At 35.3% G+C, this 18111-nt stretch overlaps 2 protein-coding genes across 4 annotated transcripts; one reads left to right on the plus strand and one right to left on the minus strand.

Moving 5' to 3' along the window:
• Positions 1 to 2426: 2426 nt before the first annotated feature.
• On the minus strand, positions 2427 to 3882 carry LOC107811841 (AP2/ERF and B3 domain-containing transcription factor At1g51120-like). The gene is made up of 2 exons (XM_016636836.2): positions 3456 to 3882; positions 2427 to 2939 (listed from the first exon to the last, which is right to left on the minus strand). The coding sequence occupies exons 1-2, from the start codon at positions 3849 to 3851 to the stop codon at positions 2427 to 2429; spliced, it is 909 nt and encodes a 302-aa protein (XP_016492322.2). The 5' UTR covers positions 3852 to 3882.
• A 3801-nt stretch (positions 3883 to 7683) lies between these two features.
• On the plus strand, positions 7684 to 14923 carry LOC107811858 (putative magnesium transporter NIPA2). Of its 3 annotated transcripts, none has more exons than XM_075241435.1 (9): positions 7684 to 7808; positions 10074 to 10283; positions 11216 to 11302; positions 11517 to 11607; positions 11704 to 11864; positions 12304 to 12431; positions 12532 to 12669; positions 13352 to 13444; positions 14140 to 14923. In XM_075241435.1, exons 2-9 carry the CDS (start codon positions 10157 to 10159, stop codon positions 14338 to 14340), a joined length of 1026 nt encoding a protein of 341 aa, XP_075097536.1. In that variant the 5' UTR covers positions 7684 to 7808; positions 10074 to 10156; the 3' UTR covers positions 14341 to 14923. The 3 variants fall into 3 exon arrangements, with proteins under 3 accessions (XP_075097536.1, XP_075097535.1, XP_016492341.1); XM_075241434.1 differs by lacking the exon at positions 7684 to 7808 and adding an exon at positions 9736 to 9964; XM_016636855.2 differs by lacking the exon at positions 7684 to 7808 and adding an exon at positions 9739 to 9964 and having other exon boundaries at positions 11216 to 11272.
• The last annotated feature ends 3188 nt before the right edge of the window (positions 14924 to 18111 follow it).

An 18111-nucleotide genomic window follows, 5' to 3' on the forward strand; every position in this document is an offset into this window, starting at 1 on the left:
GTTTGGTATATTAAAATGGGGAATTAACCGGGGCCGTAGGATTAGAGGGGATCGACGATCCAGATTGATCAAGGGAAAAAACGGGGTCGTTTGGTGGCTAAGTGGGTGGTCCGGGTATGAGAATGGGTCGGGTTGTGGGAAAGGTTCGGTACCGTTCGATCAGGCTGATTCAACGGCCAAGATTAAAGCATGTCCAAACGATGTCGTTTTGGTTGAGACTGGAGATGGACCGGGTTGGGGGAGACGGGTCTGGGCTGGTTTGGGGTGTATTTGATTTGGGCTTTGGTAGTTAAATTGAGTTTTACCCAATTTGATTTCCTTTTCTTTTATTAATTCTTTTTTCTTCCTAAATTGTCTTCAAAATTAAAACCAAAAATCCTAACTCAAATTATAAAACCAAAATTGACTTAAAATACTAATCCACTTTAAATAATATTTATCACAAGTAATTAAATACTAAAAATAAAATAATCACACAATTTGACATTAAACACTTTAAAAATGCAAAATACGTTATTTTTTGATTCTTTCATTTTTATAAAAATAAGTAATTTACTACTCAACTAAAAAGATTATAAAATTAAATCCTAAATGCAAATGCAATCTATTTTTTGTATTTTTTCATTTATTTAAACATACAAATATGCAAGAACTCATGCAAATAATGACAGAAAATACTATAAAAATTCACAAAATTGCAAACAACGGGAAAAAAATTATTTTATTTTGAATTTTTTGAGAGTAATTCTCATAGGGCAAAAATCATGTGCTCACAGATATTCATTAAATGCATAATTTTTCTTCTTCAACTTGATATATACACGCAATCCCATATCATTGTGCATCATCATTGGCGGTGAATCATCATCGCATTTATACTGAATTTCAAGCAAATTAATTGTGGTGTCAACCATCAATTATTTTGAAATTGTAGAAACAAAATCACTAAATTTAGTTTATGTGATAATCACCACGCCTTCAACTGAGTAATCCACAAATCGATTGTTGCTATCCCAGTGTCCTCCGTGCTGTATCAAAATCGAAAAAGTAGCCATTGAATATGTATTCTATATACAGAGATTGAAACCCTTCTTCAGCCAATTTCTTAGAACTTCAAAAAAAAAATTGTTGTCAAAGAAAGCACTAATTATTGCATCAGAATACAGAAATTTGATATTCAATTTCCGTGATGGCTGAAAAAACTTCGCACCCTTTTTGATTTTTGAAGGAAATATAGTTTCTGCATTTGGTTTTATTTTGGTCGACTGGGTAGTTATGCTTCTGAAGGGATACATCATGCAAGCGTGATTAGGGGGACAAAATCTTAAAATCTCCCCAATTTTGAGGGGTTATATAATCGTGTCTTTTCGGATTTGGCTATTTTACGCCAATTGTTTTGGGCTACTAGTGCCAACCTAAATTTATGGCCAATAAAATGCCAATTATAGTTACTCATTGTTATACGGTATCAATTCCTCTTATATTTTCTTATTAATTATGATGTGTTAGTGATGTCTGCGTATAATAGACCCTTGTGATTTGGCTCTTCTCCGGATCCCACGCATAGCATGAGCTTAGTGCATCACGCTGCCCTTTTAGTGATGCCAGACCAATTTGATCGTCGAACTAATAAGGGATCTTTACATGAATAGCTAGCCGGATTTATTGTTTATTTTTCTTAGCTAGTATACATAAATTATATATTGATTATGCAAATATTATACATGATTATATATGAATTATACATGAGAATTGTGGTGAGGCAAGCTGTATGTATGGGCAAGTTTATTGTTTCCCTCTTCTCATATTTTCCTTTTTAGAAACTTGTTTAAACTATTTTTTTCTTCTTATTATTTTGCTTAAAAAATATAAAATGACTTGTGGCTGTCTCATACATGTTCAATTTAATGTTGATGCCAATATATCTAACTAGAAGAATATTTTATTCTGGAAATTGGGAGTAAAACTAAACTCAAATGCTATTCTTCCTTGAATAGCTATTACCATTAGCAACAAGAAAGGGTCATAGCCTAATTTTGTATCAATATAACAAAAATATGGTAACACTGTCATTTAAGGCTGCTCGGTTTCTAGGAGACCATTCAAGCAAAAAATTAGAAGTTTTAACTAAAAGGGCAACCCGTCGCACGAAGCAATTTGCGTTCACTTATGACCAGTGAAAGGGTTGCACCCCGAGGGATGTAACTTAAGTAGCCTACCCTGACACAAGTATCAGTACCCACAGGTGACACGAAAACAACTTTACTATTGCTCCGAGGCTCCCCTTAAAAAAAACTTTAGAAGTCTCATGCACCCCCCAAAAAAACATTAAAGTACTTAATGCTAGTAGCAGAATTGCTAAAAAGGGTGTTTTTTTGTCTCTGTCCAGCCTTATTGCATTAGGACGACGATGATATGAGTTGAACTTAAATGAAGAAGTGACGATTCATATAGTCGTCGTCGTCGTTGTTAGTCGACCAGCCTATCTGCACCCCAAAAAGCCAAACTGGTTCCACAGCATGATCATCAGTTGATTGTGTCTTCATTCTTTCTTCAATTTCCACTTTTGGTTCTGGCAAAACCTCAACACCTTTTAACACATCTATCACAAAATCAGCAGAAATCTCTTTTGGTCCAGTCTTGTACTCACACAAGTTGAAAACAATTGTGTCATTTGCTCTTAAACCTTTATCTTTGACAAACCTATTCCAGCCTTTTGTGAAAACAAAGCTTTGGCTACTTTTCCAATAGCAATAACGAAACTTCCATTGTCTTCTTGAGGTATCATAAAACACCAACTCAACATCTGGAACTTCTTGGATTTGTGGGAAGTATTTTGATGCATATTTCTTTGGGATTACAAGCCTATTTAGCTTTCCCACATCACTTGGAGTCAGCTCCTTTTGGAAAAGCTGCTTGTATGAGAATCCCTCGTTCGCCTGTAAGCATTGGCAGAGTCAGGAATTTTAATAAGAAATTTTTTTAAAAAAAGAAGCTTGTAAGTGTATATATGCAAGAATGTTACACTTACAAGCTTCTTTTTTTTGTTAAGGGAATTTATCGGTTTATATATGCATTTAACTTATATACACTGACAGTATAATATTCTTTTATACTATCAGATTATGTTGTAGCAGGTGACGTGCCTTACAAATTTCACATTTCGTGGAACTATATTACACATGTTAATAGAAACGATATAACAATAATTATACAATAACAATTATGTCTCAACCTTCTTTTTTGTAATAAAGATACTTATATCTACAACTACTTTTCGTGGAAGGTTACTTATAGATTGCAGATTTCACCATTCGTGGAAGGTTACTTGTAAATATCTTTTATGTGACCTGATAGCGTAAAAAAATCTGTACACTAACAAAATATAAATTTGGAAAAAAGTTGTTTTACCCTACTTGCACACAGTATAATTTTCCGACGAACTCCTTCCTTACCTTTAGCTCCGCCACTGGCAAAGTATTGAAAGGGTGACATTCTTCATATTTTTCTTTCAAATACTCATCAAATTTTGTAGGATAAGAACCTTCTTTGATCATTCTAAGAATATCTTCAGTTGAAAACTGTCTCTGAAAATTTGGTTCTTGAACTGTAGAATTTGTCCAAGGCAAATTTCTATGTGAATCTTGACTACGAAGTCGAATAGCAGCACTGTCATAAGCCATAGCAGCTTCTGTTTCTGATTTGAATGTCCCAAGCCAAATTCTTTGTTGATTTGTATATATTTGAGCTCCCCAATGGCCATTGTGTTGCCCTACTACACCTTTAAATCTTGAACCAGAAATACAAGCTTTTCTTGTATATGCATTTCTTTTGTGTTTTTTGGACTGCATGTTATTTGTACTGCTTGAATCACAATCTCCAGTTAGGTATGTTGTGGTGCTTGACATCATAATGTTTGTTTCCTCTTCCATTGTGAATCCGGTGGGGACAGTAACGAAGTCAGGATTTTCACTAATAACAACAACAACAGCAATAATAATAAAATCTCACTGGGGAGAATAGTATGTATGCAGACCTTAACCATATCCCGATGGAGCAGAGAGGTGCTGATAGACTCTCAACTCAAGATCAGAATTTTTACTAAGAGGAGTCAAAATATAAAAAGGTAACTACACGAAAAAGTCGAGAATATTCAACGTATAGTATACATACATAATTTTTTTTTTAATCTAGCTACATTATATAATTTTCCCGCGGAGGGGTGTCAATTGACACATCGACGCCTCCATAGGCGTATCAGTATTTGAAGGTCGGGGATGCAGTTTTGGATTCAACCAAAATCTACTTTGTATATAGGGTGTCAACTACTGATATATCACTATTTTGTAAAGATATATACATGTATATATGAAATTTTTACTGAACTTTATGGATACCGATGACCTCTCACGGTATAGTATAGGTCCGCCTTTGGACACCCCTTGAGCAGAGTTAAAGTTAGGATTTAAAGTTTATGAGTTTTGTATTCGTCACCAAACACATATCTCGTCTTAGTTACTGATCATTAGTTTCAAAACACAAAGATGGTAAATTTAACTCTATTACACATGATTAAAATAATATAATAATGATTATACAACAACAATTATATCTCAATCTTCTTTTTTTGTAATAAAGATACATATATATTAATTCTAAACAGAGGTATTACAAGCATTAACAGTTCCGGGTAGGTATCAGCTATTCGATTAACTTCTTTATATATTTGGATTCAGATGCGGAGTCAGAATTTGAAGTTATATGCGTTTCAGGATTCTGAATTTTTAAATTATTGAGTTCTAAATCAATGATTTGTACTTATTCAATAAATTTTCTATAATAAATATTTGGACCAAAATTACTGAATTCGGTCAAACTTGTAACTTCTACTCCCCCCATCCTCATGTGAACCAGTGGTAAAATAATAATAATTTTTAATCTCAAATAAGTTAGGACGGTATTTTTAAATCAATTTGGACGTGCTTAACTCCACTACTCAATAATTTGTGTTGGACTACAAATCAAAGATTTTCTATAAATAAATAATTCTATGAAATCTTCGGATAAGCTACCTTAACTCAAGAGACTTCTATCAAACAAAGATATTCAACCTTAATATTCAATTCTTCAGCCAAAAAAAAAAAGATAGAAAAAAAAATCTTAATTCCCATTAGTTGATTCATAATGCAATTAAAACCAAAAACAAGAGGAAAAATTATATTAAAATATTATGTAAACTCGGATCGATTGAACAATTATGCCTCATCAATTTCAAACGATTGAGATTGATTCAACGAGTTTTTCAAATCAATTTGAACATGTTTAATTCCTCTACTCAATAATTTGTCTTTTACTACAAATTGAAAATTTTCTATAAGAGTCATGAAATCTTTGAATCTAAAAAAAAAATCCTAAACATTAATTCCAACTAGTTGATATACACATATACAATGTAATTAAAAGAAATACAAGAGGAAAATCAATAAAATTATTTATTATCTGTTAATAAAAAAACAAGCAAGAGCAAACATCTAGCTCCATTAAATACATGATCGGATATTAATTATCCCATTTAAATAACTCCCAACTACATTTTATAATTAATTACAGGAGAAAACTTAATCGATCTATTGTATTTTTCATGAATAAAACTTTTAATTATCCCCGGAAATAGCATGCACAAACCAAAACAATAACAACAACAACAACAACAACAATAACAACAAGTGACAGAGGCAGATCCATAATTTAAATTTTATGGATTCAATATTTAAGGTTTTTAATATTGAACTCATCATATTTTCAAAGTTATGAGTTCATATTCATTATTTCTTACTATTTTAATAAGCTTTTATGCATAAATTTATTCTCCCCTTAAAAGTTATGGATTCAATTGAACTCGTAAACATAATGCTACATACGCCACTGACAACAATAACAACAACAACAACAAAACGAAAAGAAAAGAATATATCATAGTAACATACACTAAAACAAAAGAAGTTCATCTGATCATCTAAGGTAAAGAACTAGATTTTTATTAAAGCATATTATAAAGATGTAACTAAAATATTTTTTTGAAAAAAAAAAATAGAAAAATCAATATGAAAATTTTCAGGAGGATGAAATACAAATAGGAACAAGATGAATACCTGGTCTCTCAAGTTGTTTGCAGCAGAGGCTACGTAATTTTTTTCAGCACCAGGCAATTATAGATGTAAAAGAACAATTTAAGTCTTTACATAATTGTACCATAGATTGTAGTTTAAGCAGATAATTTTGGGTAATTAATTGAAAAAATTAGTTCGTAATTGATTGAACTTCCATACTTGATTATGGTAAGTTGCCTTATTGATATTTGAAAAAAATTCAGTATCTTCTAAAACAGGAAACAAAATATTTTCCATACTAGAATAAGCCTCTCTCTCTCTCTCTCTCTCTCTCTCTCTCTCTCTCTCTCTCTCTCTCTCTCTCTCTATATATATATATATATATATATATATATATATATATATATATATATATATATATATATATATATATTAATTAAAGAAATATTGAATTGCAGAATATGAAAATGCCAATTACATGAAATATAAATTGAATCGAGAAAATTAGTCATTGAAAATATCTGACAAGTCAAGATTGATTAACTTTATAATCTCATTGGTTTTGGTTATTTAAACAAATTGTGATTTTGTAATACCGATAATAAATTAGATAATTGTTTAAGAACCAAATCAGATTGAAGCAATTTGTTTACTAGTTATACAAAAATGATACCTATCAAAATTAATTTTATTTTTTGGTTTCCTACCTAGTGACCAACACCCGCATGGGGTTCCAACTAAATTCGAACTTGTGCCAGAAAGTCTCTTACTGGGGATAAATCACTCCCTAACAAAAACGTTTTATACTAAGACTCGAATTCGAGACCTCTGGTTAAGAACGGAGGAGTACTTACGACTCCACCACAACTCTTGTTGGTATCAAAAAGTTTTTAATGTTCAGGGTGCTAAGTAATTTAGATTAACCATTTTCAAAGTATACACATATACATATACATATACATATACAAGATCTCTGTCGCAGTTTACGGGGTCCTGAGACCCCTCAAGTCAGAAACGGACTTTACTCAGAACGCACTCAAAGGGTAACGACTGTAAGTTCCCTAGTTTACCCCCCACCCCCCCCCCACCCCACCCCACCCCAAAAAAAGGCCAATACGGAAAAGGAAAAGGGGTTTGGGGTGGGGGGAGGGGGAAGCATGTTGTACTAGCAAAAAAGTTTTGTGGCGTCTGTTTTCATAAAGTTTTCTAAACACTTGTGGAGTAGTTTTTCCTGTTTTTTCTAAAAATTTAAAATAATTTCTGTAATTACATTTGGTTGAAAAATAGTTTTTGTAAATATCTATTCAATTTTCTTCTGCTTAACCAAGATTCGTATGTTGTCTTCTACATAACTTATTAATAACAATTTTTCTTTAATTGCTCTACCCAAAATTTATTATCATATTCATGCAATTCATGTGATTACCTTATAAACCAAGTAAATATACATCCTCCCTATCTTCACTGACCAGTATTACCAAAATAGCCACTTTTTTTTTCACACCTAACGGACTCAAATATTTTAAATAGTTTCCTCTCAGATTTGTTACACCCCAAAATCATCTAAAGAAGAGGAAAAGGGCAAAAATCTTTATTCTTTTTATTTCATTTACCACTCTTGCAACCTTAACCCACTCAAACCCTCAAAATATTTTTGTGTTTTTTAATCTCATTTTGGGCAGGCAAAATTAACCTAAGGTATGTCTTCTTCCTTTTGTAATTGTCCTTTTCATGTTTATTTGTTTTTCTTTCCAACAAACAAATTCTAATAGATCTAAAACTTAATCTTTTAAATGTTTATTGCTTTCACATGTTTTTTTTTTTTTGGAAAAATTTCCAGAGAAATTCGCAGCGACTATCCTTTCGAGTACCCTTCAGTGAGTACCAAAGAATAGCCGCTGCGGGTTTAGAGTCCAATTGTCATCATAAAAAGGAAAATTAGATTTTTTTTTATATGTCCAATGCAACTAATTATGAGCAAATTGACTGACTAGCACATGTGTTACTATCAAATATTTATTTCGATTGTGTTATGCCTTAAGATTTACCTTTTTTATATATCAGAATTTCCTTTTAAAGGAAATATCAAACTTCTTCTGTTTATTTGTGATGTACAAAGATGACGTGATTAGCGGAGTGCCTTCTTTTTTCCTATCACCTATACAATTTGTATTTTAACTTTTATTAGACCAATAATTTGCAAAACTAATTAATATGGCACCCCTCATTATCTTTCTTAATTTTGAAAAAAAAAAATCTTTCACGTCCTTTAATTTTATGGAAACTTACATTGAATTATCGAAAACAAAATTTTCAAGAATCAGATAAATATCAATATAGTGGTTTAATACTTCTCAGACATAATATTCTTACTATCAGTTAACAAATAAACTTTAAAATCATGTGAGAGAATTACTTTCATTTCCATTTATTTTTGCTAAATCAGATTTCTTCTGAACAATAGTTTAACACAAGTAGAGATCATTAAACTAAGCTGTCGTGTGAAATTTGCAACTATAAACAATGTGATGGAAAGGTTACAAGAAATATAGATAGTATATTGAGAAAAAAAAGGAGAGAAATATGCAACTTTTTGGAGGTAAAATTTATTAAACATGACTTGAGAAATAATAATAAGCAAAATATCTAAAGAAAATCATGTTGCATAACAAAAGAATTTGTCACTTTGCAAAAAAATACTGAATTTGTAAACTTGATCTAATCAGTATAATTTTAGACACATCATATGTACTACGGCAAAGTCAAATAAATTATAACACAAAAAAAAAAAAACGATATTGTAGTAAATGGTTAAAATCTATGTTATTGCAATGCTAACGGCTGAGTATTCAAAAGGGGTGATATAGAATATTTCATCCTTAATTAGAGTTCTTAGATTTGAGTCGTAAGATATGAAATCTTTAGCAAGGTACACTTTACCCTTTAGCAAATTTAATCAATGCGAATCTAAATTAGCTAGGCTAACAAACTTAGAAACCTGATGGTTAAACCGAAAAGTAAAGAATATTTTGAAGTGAAAAGGTGGCAAAAGGGTAGAAGAAAAGTTGAGGGACTAACGTCCAAACAAATAAAGCCAAATTTTAGTAGCTCAGCTGGTTGACTACCTGAACTTTTACCTTGTTGACGATTGTTCGAATCCCTACTTTATGGTCCCCTCCCTCATATCCTTTTTTCCTGCCCCTAAATGGCAGAACGCTGCACAAAGCATCTCGTATTCACGTACAGTCCAGGGAAGGGTTGCACCCCAAGGGGTGTAACGTAGACAGAACCCTAATGCAAGCATTAAAGGATGCTTCTACGGCTTGAACCTGTGACTTATATGTCACACAAAAACAACTTTATCATTGCTCCAAAACTCTCCTTTTTCCTTTTACCTATGTAATAAAAAAAGTTTTAATTAAAAAAAAAAGTGGTAAAAGGGTAGAAGAAAAGTTGGGGGACCAAAGTACAAACTAAAAAAGCCAATACAAGATTAACAACGTGGGATTCTGAAAACAAACCATAAAAAAGTGGCTTTACATTTGTGTGTACAAATTTATTTCTGAATCTCAAGTGTAACGTATTTCTCGTAGTATGACGTTTCTTCTATCTCAGAAGAGAGAGAAAAAGAAATACAGAAAGAAAGAAAAAAAAAAGTATATTCTGCCAGATAAAAATGAGAGACATAGAAGCTGGCTAAAGAAAAAGTTGAAATATATCGAAAATTTAAACAATATTTTGTAGTAACATAAACTTTTTTCATCGACCCTTTATCTTAAATTCATCTATATTGGGATAAAGGGCGATGTTTTATATCTTTAGCCACTTTATTACATGCAAAACAAACCCAAAAGGTTCGAGTTATATATTGTTTTCTGGAAAAATATTATATTTAATTGAATTTGTATATTGTGCATGTAATTTGTTGTGATAATGTGATTTTTTTTTCATTTTTGATTGCAGGGTTTTCATTAATGCAGATAGAAGTTGGTTTTTGAATTTCTGAAACTTAAATTGTTAATCCTCTCCATTTTTTTTTTATAAAAATGAGAGGAATATCTGATAATGTTCATGGAGTTATATTAGCTATATCATCAAGTATTTTTATTGGATCAAGTTTTATTATTAAGAAGAAAGGCCTTAAAAAGGCTAGTGCAACAGGAACAAGGGCAGGTACACTTTCTTGATCTCCTCATTTGCATAATTCTTTTTAAATCTTTTGCATTCCTTGTATGGTATTGTTGTTGGATATATAAATATTAACTTCATTTTGTCTTATATTGGTATCAAATTGGGTAGTTTTATGTATACCTATGGTTTAGACAATGTTGTACACCGGATTTTGTGCAAGCACTGTCGAGGTTATGTTGTTGTTATTAGTCGAGCGTCTATCATAAACAACTCCTCTACCTTACACAAAGTAGGAGTAAGGTCTGCGTACATCTTATCCTCCCCAAACCCCACATGTGAGATCATACTAGGTATGTTGTTGTTGTTGTTGTAGTAGTATTGTCGACCTATTATCACAACTCATCTTGTACATATGTTTTGGTTTGGGGCTATAGAGGTTCTAATGCTTTACTTCTAGTCCCAAGTTGACGCTTACTTTGCATTTATTTTTCAATCAGTGTCGGTCTATTATGCGTGTGTTTGTGTGCGTGAAATTTTTTGGCGAAACAGTGTCAGATGACACCCCTTATAGAAGGGTGTCTCCGCCACGACCTCCATTATGTTAAGGGGACATGTAATTTGTACTTGTAGGAATTGGTTTTCATAGGAAGCTTTTGAACGATGAAAATTACTATATGATTGTAATCTCCTACTAACAATAACAATAACGTTAGCAACAACAACAACAACAAACCCACAAGTGGGGTCTAAGGAGTGTGGTGTGTATGCGACCTTACCCTTACCTTGAGAAGGTAGAGATGCTGTAATCTCCTAATAAAATTTGGTGAATTAGGAAATTCAGCGTGATTGCTATTAATGGAGATTTTGCCCCTGCATTGAGTGTATGGTTCATAATGTTCTCTATTGTTTCTACTGAGGCTAGGATAGACTAGTTGTGTTATATTGATTTCTAAATATAGTTAACTTTTGAACAGGTTCAGGAGGCCACTCTTATCTGTTGGAACCAATGTGGTGGGCTGGGATGTTAACTAGTAAGAGACATAACTCAAACTTAATTAAATGTATGTTATTGTTATGCAGTTGTTTTCCCCTTAAGCAGAAGGGATCTTTATCGATATTGAACTGCATATGTTGGCATGGCGGGTGATACACACATGTTGGCGTGGTGGCACGCCAACGTGTACGGTTCAAATTCTGAAGTACATGCATAATCTTTGATATATATATGTAGTATTGGAAGTATTATCATAATCCTAAACTTGCATATGCTTGCAGTGATAATTGGAGAGGGAGCTAACTTTGCTGCTTATGCATATGCCCCGGCAATTCTTGTGACTCCTCTAGGGGCTTTAAGTATAATTGTGAGGTATGTAACCAATGTAGCATTCATTATTGCAGAAGAATTTTACTTGGAAAAAGCTCTTTTTAGTTTCAAAAACTCATGTATAACTTTCCTTTGCAGTGCAGTGTTAGCCCATTTTATTTTAAAGGAGAGATTGCACATATTTGGTATTGTTGGTTGTGTCCTCTGTTTGGTTGGCTCTGTTAGTATCGTCTTACATGCTCCACTCGAAAGGAAAATTGAATCTGTTATGGATGTTTGGTACCTAGCAACCGAGCCAGGTAATTTCTCAAATGCAATCTCCGCTACATTCTTTCATTTTCTTAACCTTGCATTTCGCCTGCTGAAAAATTTCCGGTCAAAGATTTATATGCTAGTGAACATCTAGTACTTTTCATGGTATTGGTCTGAAATGAGCTTAGATGGAGCGATAGGATTAGTGAGGATTCATATAGCCGATTCTAACTTTCTTGGTATAGTAGCACATTTGTTGTTGTTGCGGAGAAATAGGGAGGCAACTGTTGCCTTACAGGCATCGGCGTTTCTCTATATGGTGAAATCCTTATAGCTGAAACATTGGTCAAGTACTATGTATAACAATTCACTCTCTTTTTGACTGAAATAGTTTACAATAACAGCATAGCAACACTTGCTTTGTTTAGTTAATATCTACATGTGTTTATTTGTTTGAACTAACCAAAAGGTTTTTGAGAAGAACAGGATTCATTATATACACATGCGTAGTCGTGGTGCTGGTAATTGTCCTTATTTTCCGGTTTGTGCCTCGTTATGGGCAGAGGTATATGGTCATTTACATCGGAATCTGTTCTCTCACGGGGTCTCTCACGGTCAGTATGTTCTATTTTTACGCGTTTTCACCTGCAGCTCAAGGTTCCTTGTATACATTTCATATGCTTATCACTTGACTTTTCTCTTGTGGTTATTCAGGTTATGGGTGTGAAAGCAGTTGGAATCGCGCTTAAGCTTTCATTTGAAGGAAAGAATCAGTTCAAGTATTTCCAAACATGGTTATTTACTGTGTTTGTTACAATCTTTTGCCTTTTACAGCTGAACTATTTGAACAAGGTATTTGTTGGATTCCCTTTAAGTGCAAATTAGAACTGATTTGTTTCTTCAGCTCGCTTTGGTTTTCTTAATAACTTATTGTTGTTATTACTTGTTGTCGCTGCTTCTTTGCATTGTTTCTTTAGCCGAAGGTCTATTGAAAGCAACCTCTCTACCCTTCCAGGGTAGAGGTAAGGCTACATACATCTTACACTCCCAAGACCCTACTTGTGGGAATTCACTGGGTTTGTTGTTGTTGTTGTTGTTGTAAGGTAAAACCAAATTAATTTGTAATTTTGGATATATCTTTATCTTTCCCAGACCCACATCTATTTTACCAGGGTTTTTGGAAGAAAACAAAATTTTGATATTACTTTATAATTCAGGGATTTCCACTTAGATGATTGATTGGAACTAAAAATTGATAGGGAAAAGGAGTCACTAGTTTGTAGTTTCAAGTGTGTATTTTATGTTTTCATATATTATGCATGCATGTGACCGGGAGGTCACGAGTTCGAGCCTATGGAACAGCCTCTTGTAAAAATGCAGGGTAAGGCCGCGTACATTAAACCATTGCAGTTCGGCCCTTCCTCGAACCCCGCGCATAGAGGAAGCTTAGTGCACCGAGCTGCCCTTTTCTATCTTATGGCTACACCTGTTATCTTCATAATGTTAACTATGACTCTGCTACTGTGTTTTGTAGGCACTTGACACATTCAATACAGCAGTGGTTTCTCCTGTATATTATGTCATGTTTACGACACTAACCATTCTTGCCAGCATGATAATGTTTAAGGTAATTCAATATTCAGTTTTGTGATTCTCTTTCCAGCATTCTTTAGTTTTATCAACTTCCACTTCTTAAAGACAGCGTATTTTCTGCAAGGATTTAACTTATACACTCTGAGCGTGTAAAGAATTGTTATACTATCAGTATTTTAACCTGTTTTAAAATTGCCAGATCTTTAGATAGCTTGATATTGTAAGAGTTCTTTTACACCATTTACGTATAGAAGTTAAACTCTTTCCGTAATTTGGACGCCATCTCCTTCATTATAGTTGCAAAGATAATGAAATCGAGTAATTTTAAGGGCAGTAAATGATGTTTAGAAGAAAAAGAATTCTCTAATTGTGTATAATGGATATGTTTAGAAGATACACTTATGCAAAATAAGAAGTTTATTGTAATTTTTTTCCACTTGGTGGCCAAATTACCAGCCTATCAACTAGCCAAATTGTAAATATGTTCTGTTTTTTCTTGATTGTTTATTCATCTGAATGTTACAATAGTCAGGAGGTCACCGGTTCGAGCCGTGGAAACAGCCTCTTGCAGAAATGCAGAGTATAAAATTGCATATAATACACCCTTGTGGTTCGGCCCTTCCTTGGACCCCGCACATAGCAGGAGCTTAGGGCATCGGGCTGCCTTATTTTATTTTTTTTGTTACATCTAAAAAGGTTCAAACTTGACAATTGTTTTATGGGATGCAGGACTGGGATCATCAGAATGCAACACAGATAATAACAGAATTATGTGGCTTTGTAACTATCCTCTCTGGTACTTTTCTCCTTCACAAAACCAAAGACATGGGAAATAGTCCAACAACGAGCAATATTCTCCTTCCAAAAACAACCAAAGACACAGAAAGTAAGCCAACGGGCGAAACCCCGAAACTTATGGATGAGGTATGAAGCAATTTCACAAGGGCTGTGATCAGAGGCGGATGCAGGATTTAAACCACTGAATTCATTTTTTGCAATTATGGGTTCAAAACTTCGTATTTGTAGAAATTTTGGTGATACTACACATATATTATTTATGCCGTGTAAAACTATTGGGTTCAATTGAAACATTATGTCCGCCTCGGGTTGTGATCTCCTCTTGCATCATGGAAGATAGAAGCATTTCTTATTGGAGAAAACATTACTATGCAAACTTAGAATTCTGAGGATGAGAGGCATCTATTTGAAGCTGGCAAAGAGAGGCAATGCTTACTCATTTGTGTTATTTTGACTTCACTTATCATTCCAAGTTTGGATCACAATTGACATGCTTCTTTGAATGTACATTGATATTGTGAGAACAGAGTTGGATTTGAAACTTGCTGGTAACTATTTCATTGTGTATATAGTACCTGAGTACAATCTGTATACAGTTTTTATTGGTTAAATTGTCTAGGTAGTTGTTATTTTCTTTGATTTTTTATTTTTTTTTTGGTTTAAGCGCTTGGCACATATGGATTATAAACATAATGCACATTGTATTGTTAGAATATTGGCTATGAGTTCATTAGTTACTTGTGCATATGCCTCTACCTTTTGATTATATGTCTTAGGTTCGAGCCGAGAACAAAGAACTTCTATAAGAAGCACTTTACCTCTCCCTTGGAGTACCCGACACAAGTTCTAATTAGTCGGGCCAATAAGCCTAGAATACGGAATGGTTTTTTTTAAAAAAAAAACTTTTATGCAAATATAGTGTTTCTATCAGTTGACCCTATACAAAAATTAATGCAGCTCCATTTTAGTTGGAAAAAAAAAAGGGAAAAAAGAAAAAGAAAATCAACTCTCTTAGACAACAACAACAACCACCCAGTGTAATCCCACAAGTGGGGTCTGGGGGGGTAATATGTACGCAGACCTTACCTCTACCCCGAGGGGTAGAGAGGCTGTTTCCAGGAGACCCTCGGCTCAAAGAGGCAACAAGAGACACTATATTAGTACTATCAATAGACTCATAATAAAACAACATAAAATACCATAAAATCCATAACATAACATAAATACCATAAAAACAAAGTAACAGCAATATACGAGATATAGGAAATACGAGAATATGTAAGGTATTAATATACAGAAGATAAAGTCCATCATCAGTAGTTGATCAATAGCATCCTAAGACTAATTCCTAACCGGCTAGTCTCACTCTAGTGCGCTGTAAAAAAGACATCACAATTTCCCCTAACCTACAACCTTAATGCTCGATCTCCACAATTCCCTGTTTAGGGCCATGTCCTCAGTAACCCTAAGTCGCGCCATATCCAGCCTGATCACCTCTCCCCAATACTTCTTAGGTCTCCCTCTACCTCTCCTTGTACCCACCACCGCCAGTCGTTCACACCTTCTCACCGGTGCATCAGTGTTCCTCCTCTGAATGTGCCCGAACCATCTAAGTCTTGCTTCCCGCATCTTGTCCTCCATGGGGGCCACACCCACCTTCTCTCGAATATCTTCATTTCTAATCTTATCCTTCCTTGTATGCCCGCACATCCACCTCCACATCCTCATCTCTGCAACTTTCATCCTCTGGATGTGTGAGATCTTCACCGGCTAACACTCGGTCCCATACAACATAGCAGGCCTAACCACTGCCCTATAAAATTTACCTTTCAGTAACAGTGGCACTTTCTTGTCACACAGGACTCCCGTCGCTAACCTCCATTTCATCCACCCCACCCCTATACGGTGCATGACATCCTTGTCGATCTCCCCGGACCCCTGAATAAACGACCCCAGGTACTTGAAACTACCCCTCTTAGGGATGACTTGAGAATCAAGCCTCACTTCCACTCCCGCTTCCGTCGGCTCTGCCCCAAATTTGCACTCAAGGTATTCCGTCTTCGTCATGCTCAACCTGAAACCTTTGGACTCAAGGGTATGTCTCCAAACCTCTAACCTCTCGCTGACGCCGCGTCGTGTCTCGTCGATTAGGACTATGTCATCAGCAAATAGCATGCACCATGGCACCTCCCCTTGAATATGATGCGTTATAGCATCCATCACCAGGGCAAATAGGAAAGGGCTGAACGCAGACCCTTGGTGCAACCCCGTAATAACCGGAAAATAATCTGAATCGCCTTCTGCTGTCCTAACCCGAGTCTTAGCTCCATCATACATGTCCTTAATCGCCCTAATGTAGGCAACCGGGACCCCTTTAGCCTCTAAGCATCTCCATAAGACCTCCCTAGGAACCCTGTCGTACGCTTTCTCTAGATCGATAAACACCATGTGGAGATCCTTCTTCTTATCCCTGTATTGTTCCACCATCCTCCTAATAAGGTGGATAGCTTCTGTGGTAGATCGCCCCGGCATGAACCCGAACTGATTGTCTGAAATAGACACCGTCCTTCGCACTCTCATTTCTACCACTCTCTCCCAAACTTTCATGGTATGACTTAGTAATTTAATACCCCTATAGTTGTTACAGATCTGGATATCGCCTTTGTTCTTATACAACGGGACCATTGTACTCCACCTCCACTCTTCGGGCATCCTATTAGTCTTGGATATAACATTAAGCAACTTAGTAAGCCATTCCAAGCCTGCTCTACCCACACACCTCCAAAGCTCAACCGGAATTTCATCTGGTCCGGTAGCTCTGCCCCTTCTCATCTTACGCATTGCCTCCATGACCTCATCGACCTCAGTGTCCCGACAATCACTTAGTTCATGGGGGCTGTCGGCGTTCCTCAATTCACCTAGTACAATATCCTGATCCCCTTCCTCATTTAGAAGTTTATGAAAGTAGGTCTGTCATCTCCTCTTTATCTGGTCATCCCCCAACAAAACTTTGCCGTCCTCATCTTTTATGCACCTCACTTGGTCCAAATCCCGAGCCGTCCTCTCTCTCACCTTAGCGAGTCGGAGTAACTTCTTCTCCCCGCCTTTGTTCCCTAGTTCCTCATACAAACGAGCAAAAGCTGCCATCTTTGCCTCCGTCACTGCCATCTTTGCCTCCTTCCTAGCTACCTTATATCTCGCAATGTTCGCTCTCTTCTCCTCCTCTCCAGTGCTCCCCACTAACCGCAGGTAAGCCACCTTCTTCGCTTCCACTTTACCTTGTACAACTGCATTCCACCACCAGTCTCCTTTGTGGCCACCGGTGCGGCCTGAAGATACCCCTAACACCTCTCTCGCCGCCTTCCTTATATAGTCCGCCGTCGTCGACCACATAGTGTTTGCGTCCCCACTACTTCTCCAAGCTCCCATTGCCGACAACCTTCCTTCCAACTCCTGGGCTTTAACCTTAGTCAAGGCGCCCCACCTAATCCTCGGGCGGCCTCGTACTGACCTCTGTTTCCTTCTTATCATAATACTAACGTCCATCACCAAGAGCCTATGTTGCGTTGCAAGGGTCTCACCTGGGATAACTTTGCAATCCTCGCACAACCTTCTGAAAATCAACTCTCTTAGCCTGAATAAAAATAAAAGAGGTACAATAGCAATAAAAAATGCTTAATGGATACCTTTGCAAAGCATTGTGTAATTTACTCAATTAGATATTTAAATTTTTTACATGGTCATTAAGATGAAAATTACTAGGGTAGCAAACCAAGAAAACATTCTCATAACCACATTAATTAACCATGGTTGAGTCATAAATAGGAGGGAGAAATATACATTGATTAACCATGATTACGTGATAAAGTATATGTCGAAGATACAAGTAATATTATCCTTGTT

Source organism: Nicotiana tabacum, chromosome 20 (assembly GCF_000715075.1).
Source record: "Nicotiana tabacum cultivar K326 chromosome 20, ASM71507v2, whole genome shotgun sequence".
NCBI lineage: Eukaryota > Viridiplantae > Streptophyta > Magnoliopsida > Solanales > Solanaceae > Nicotiana > Nicotiana tabacum.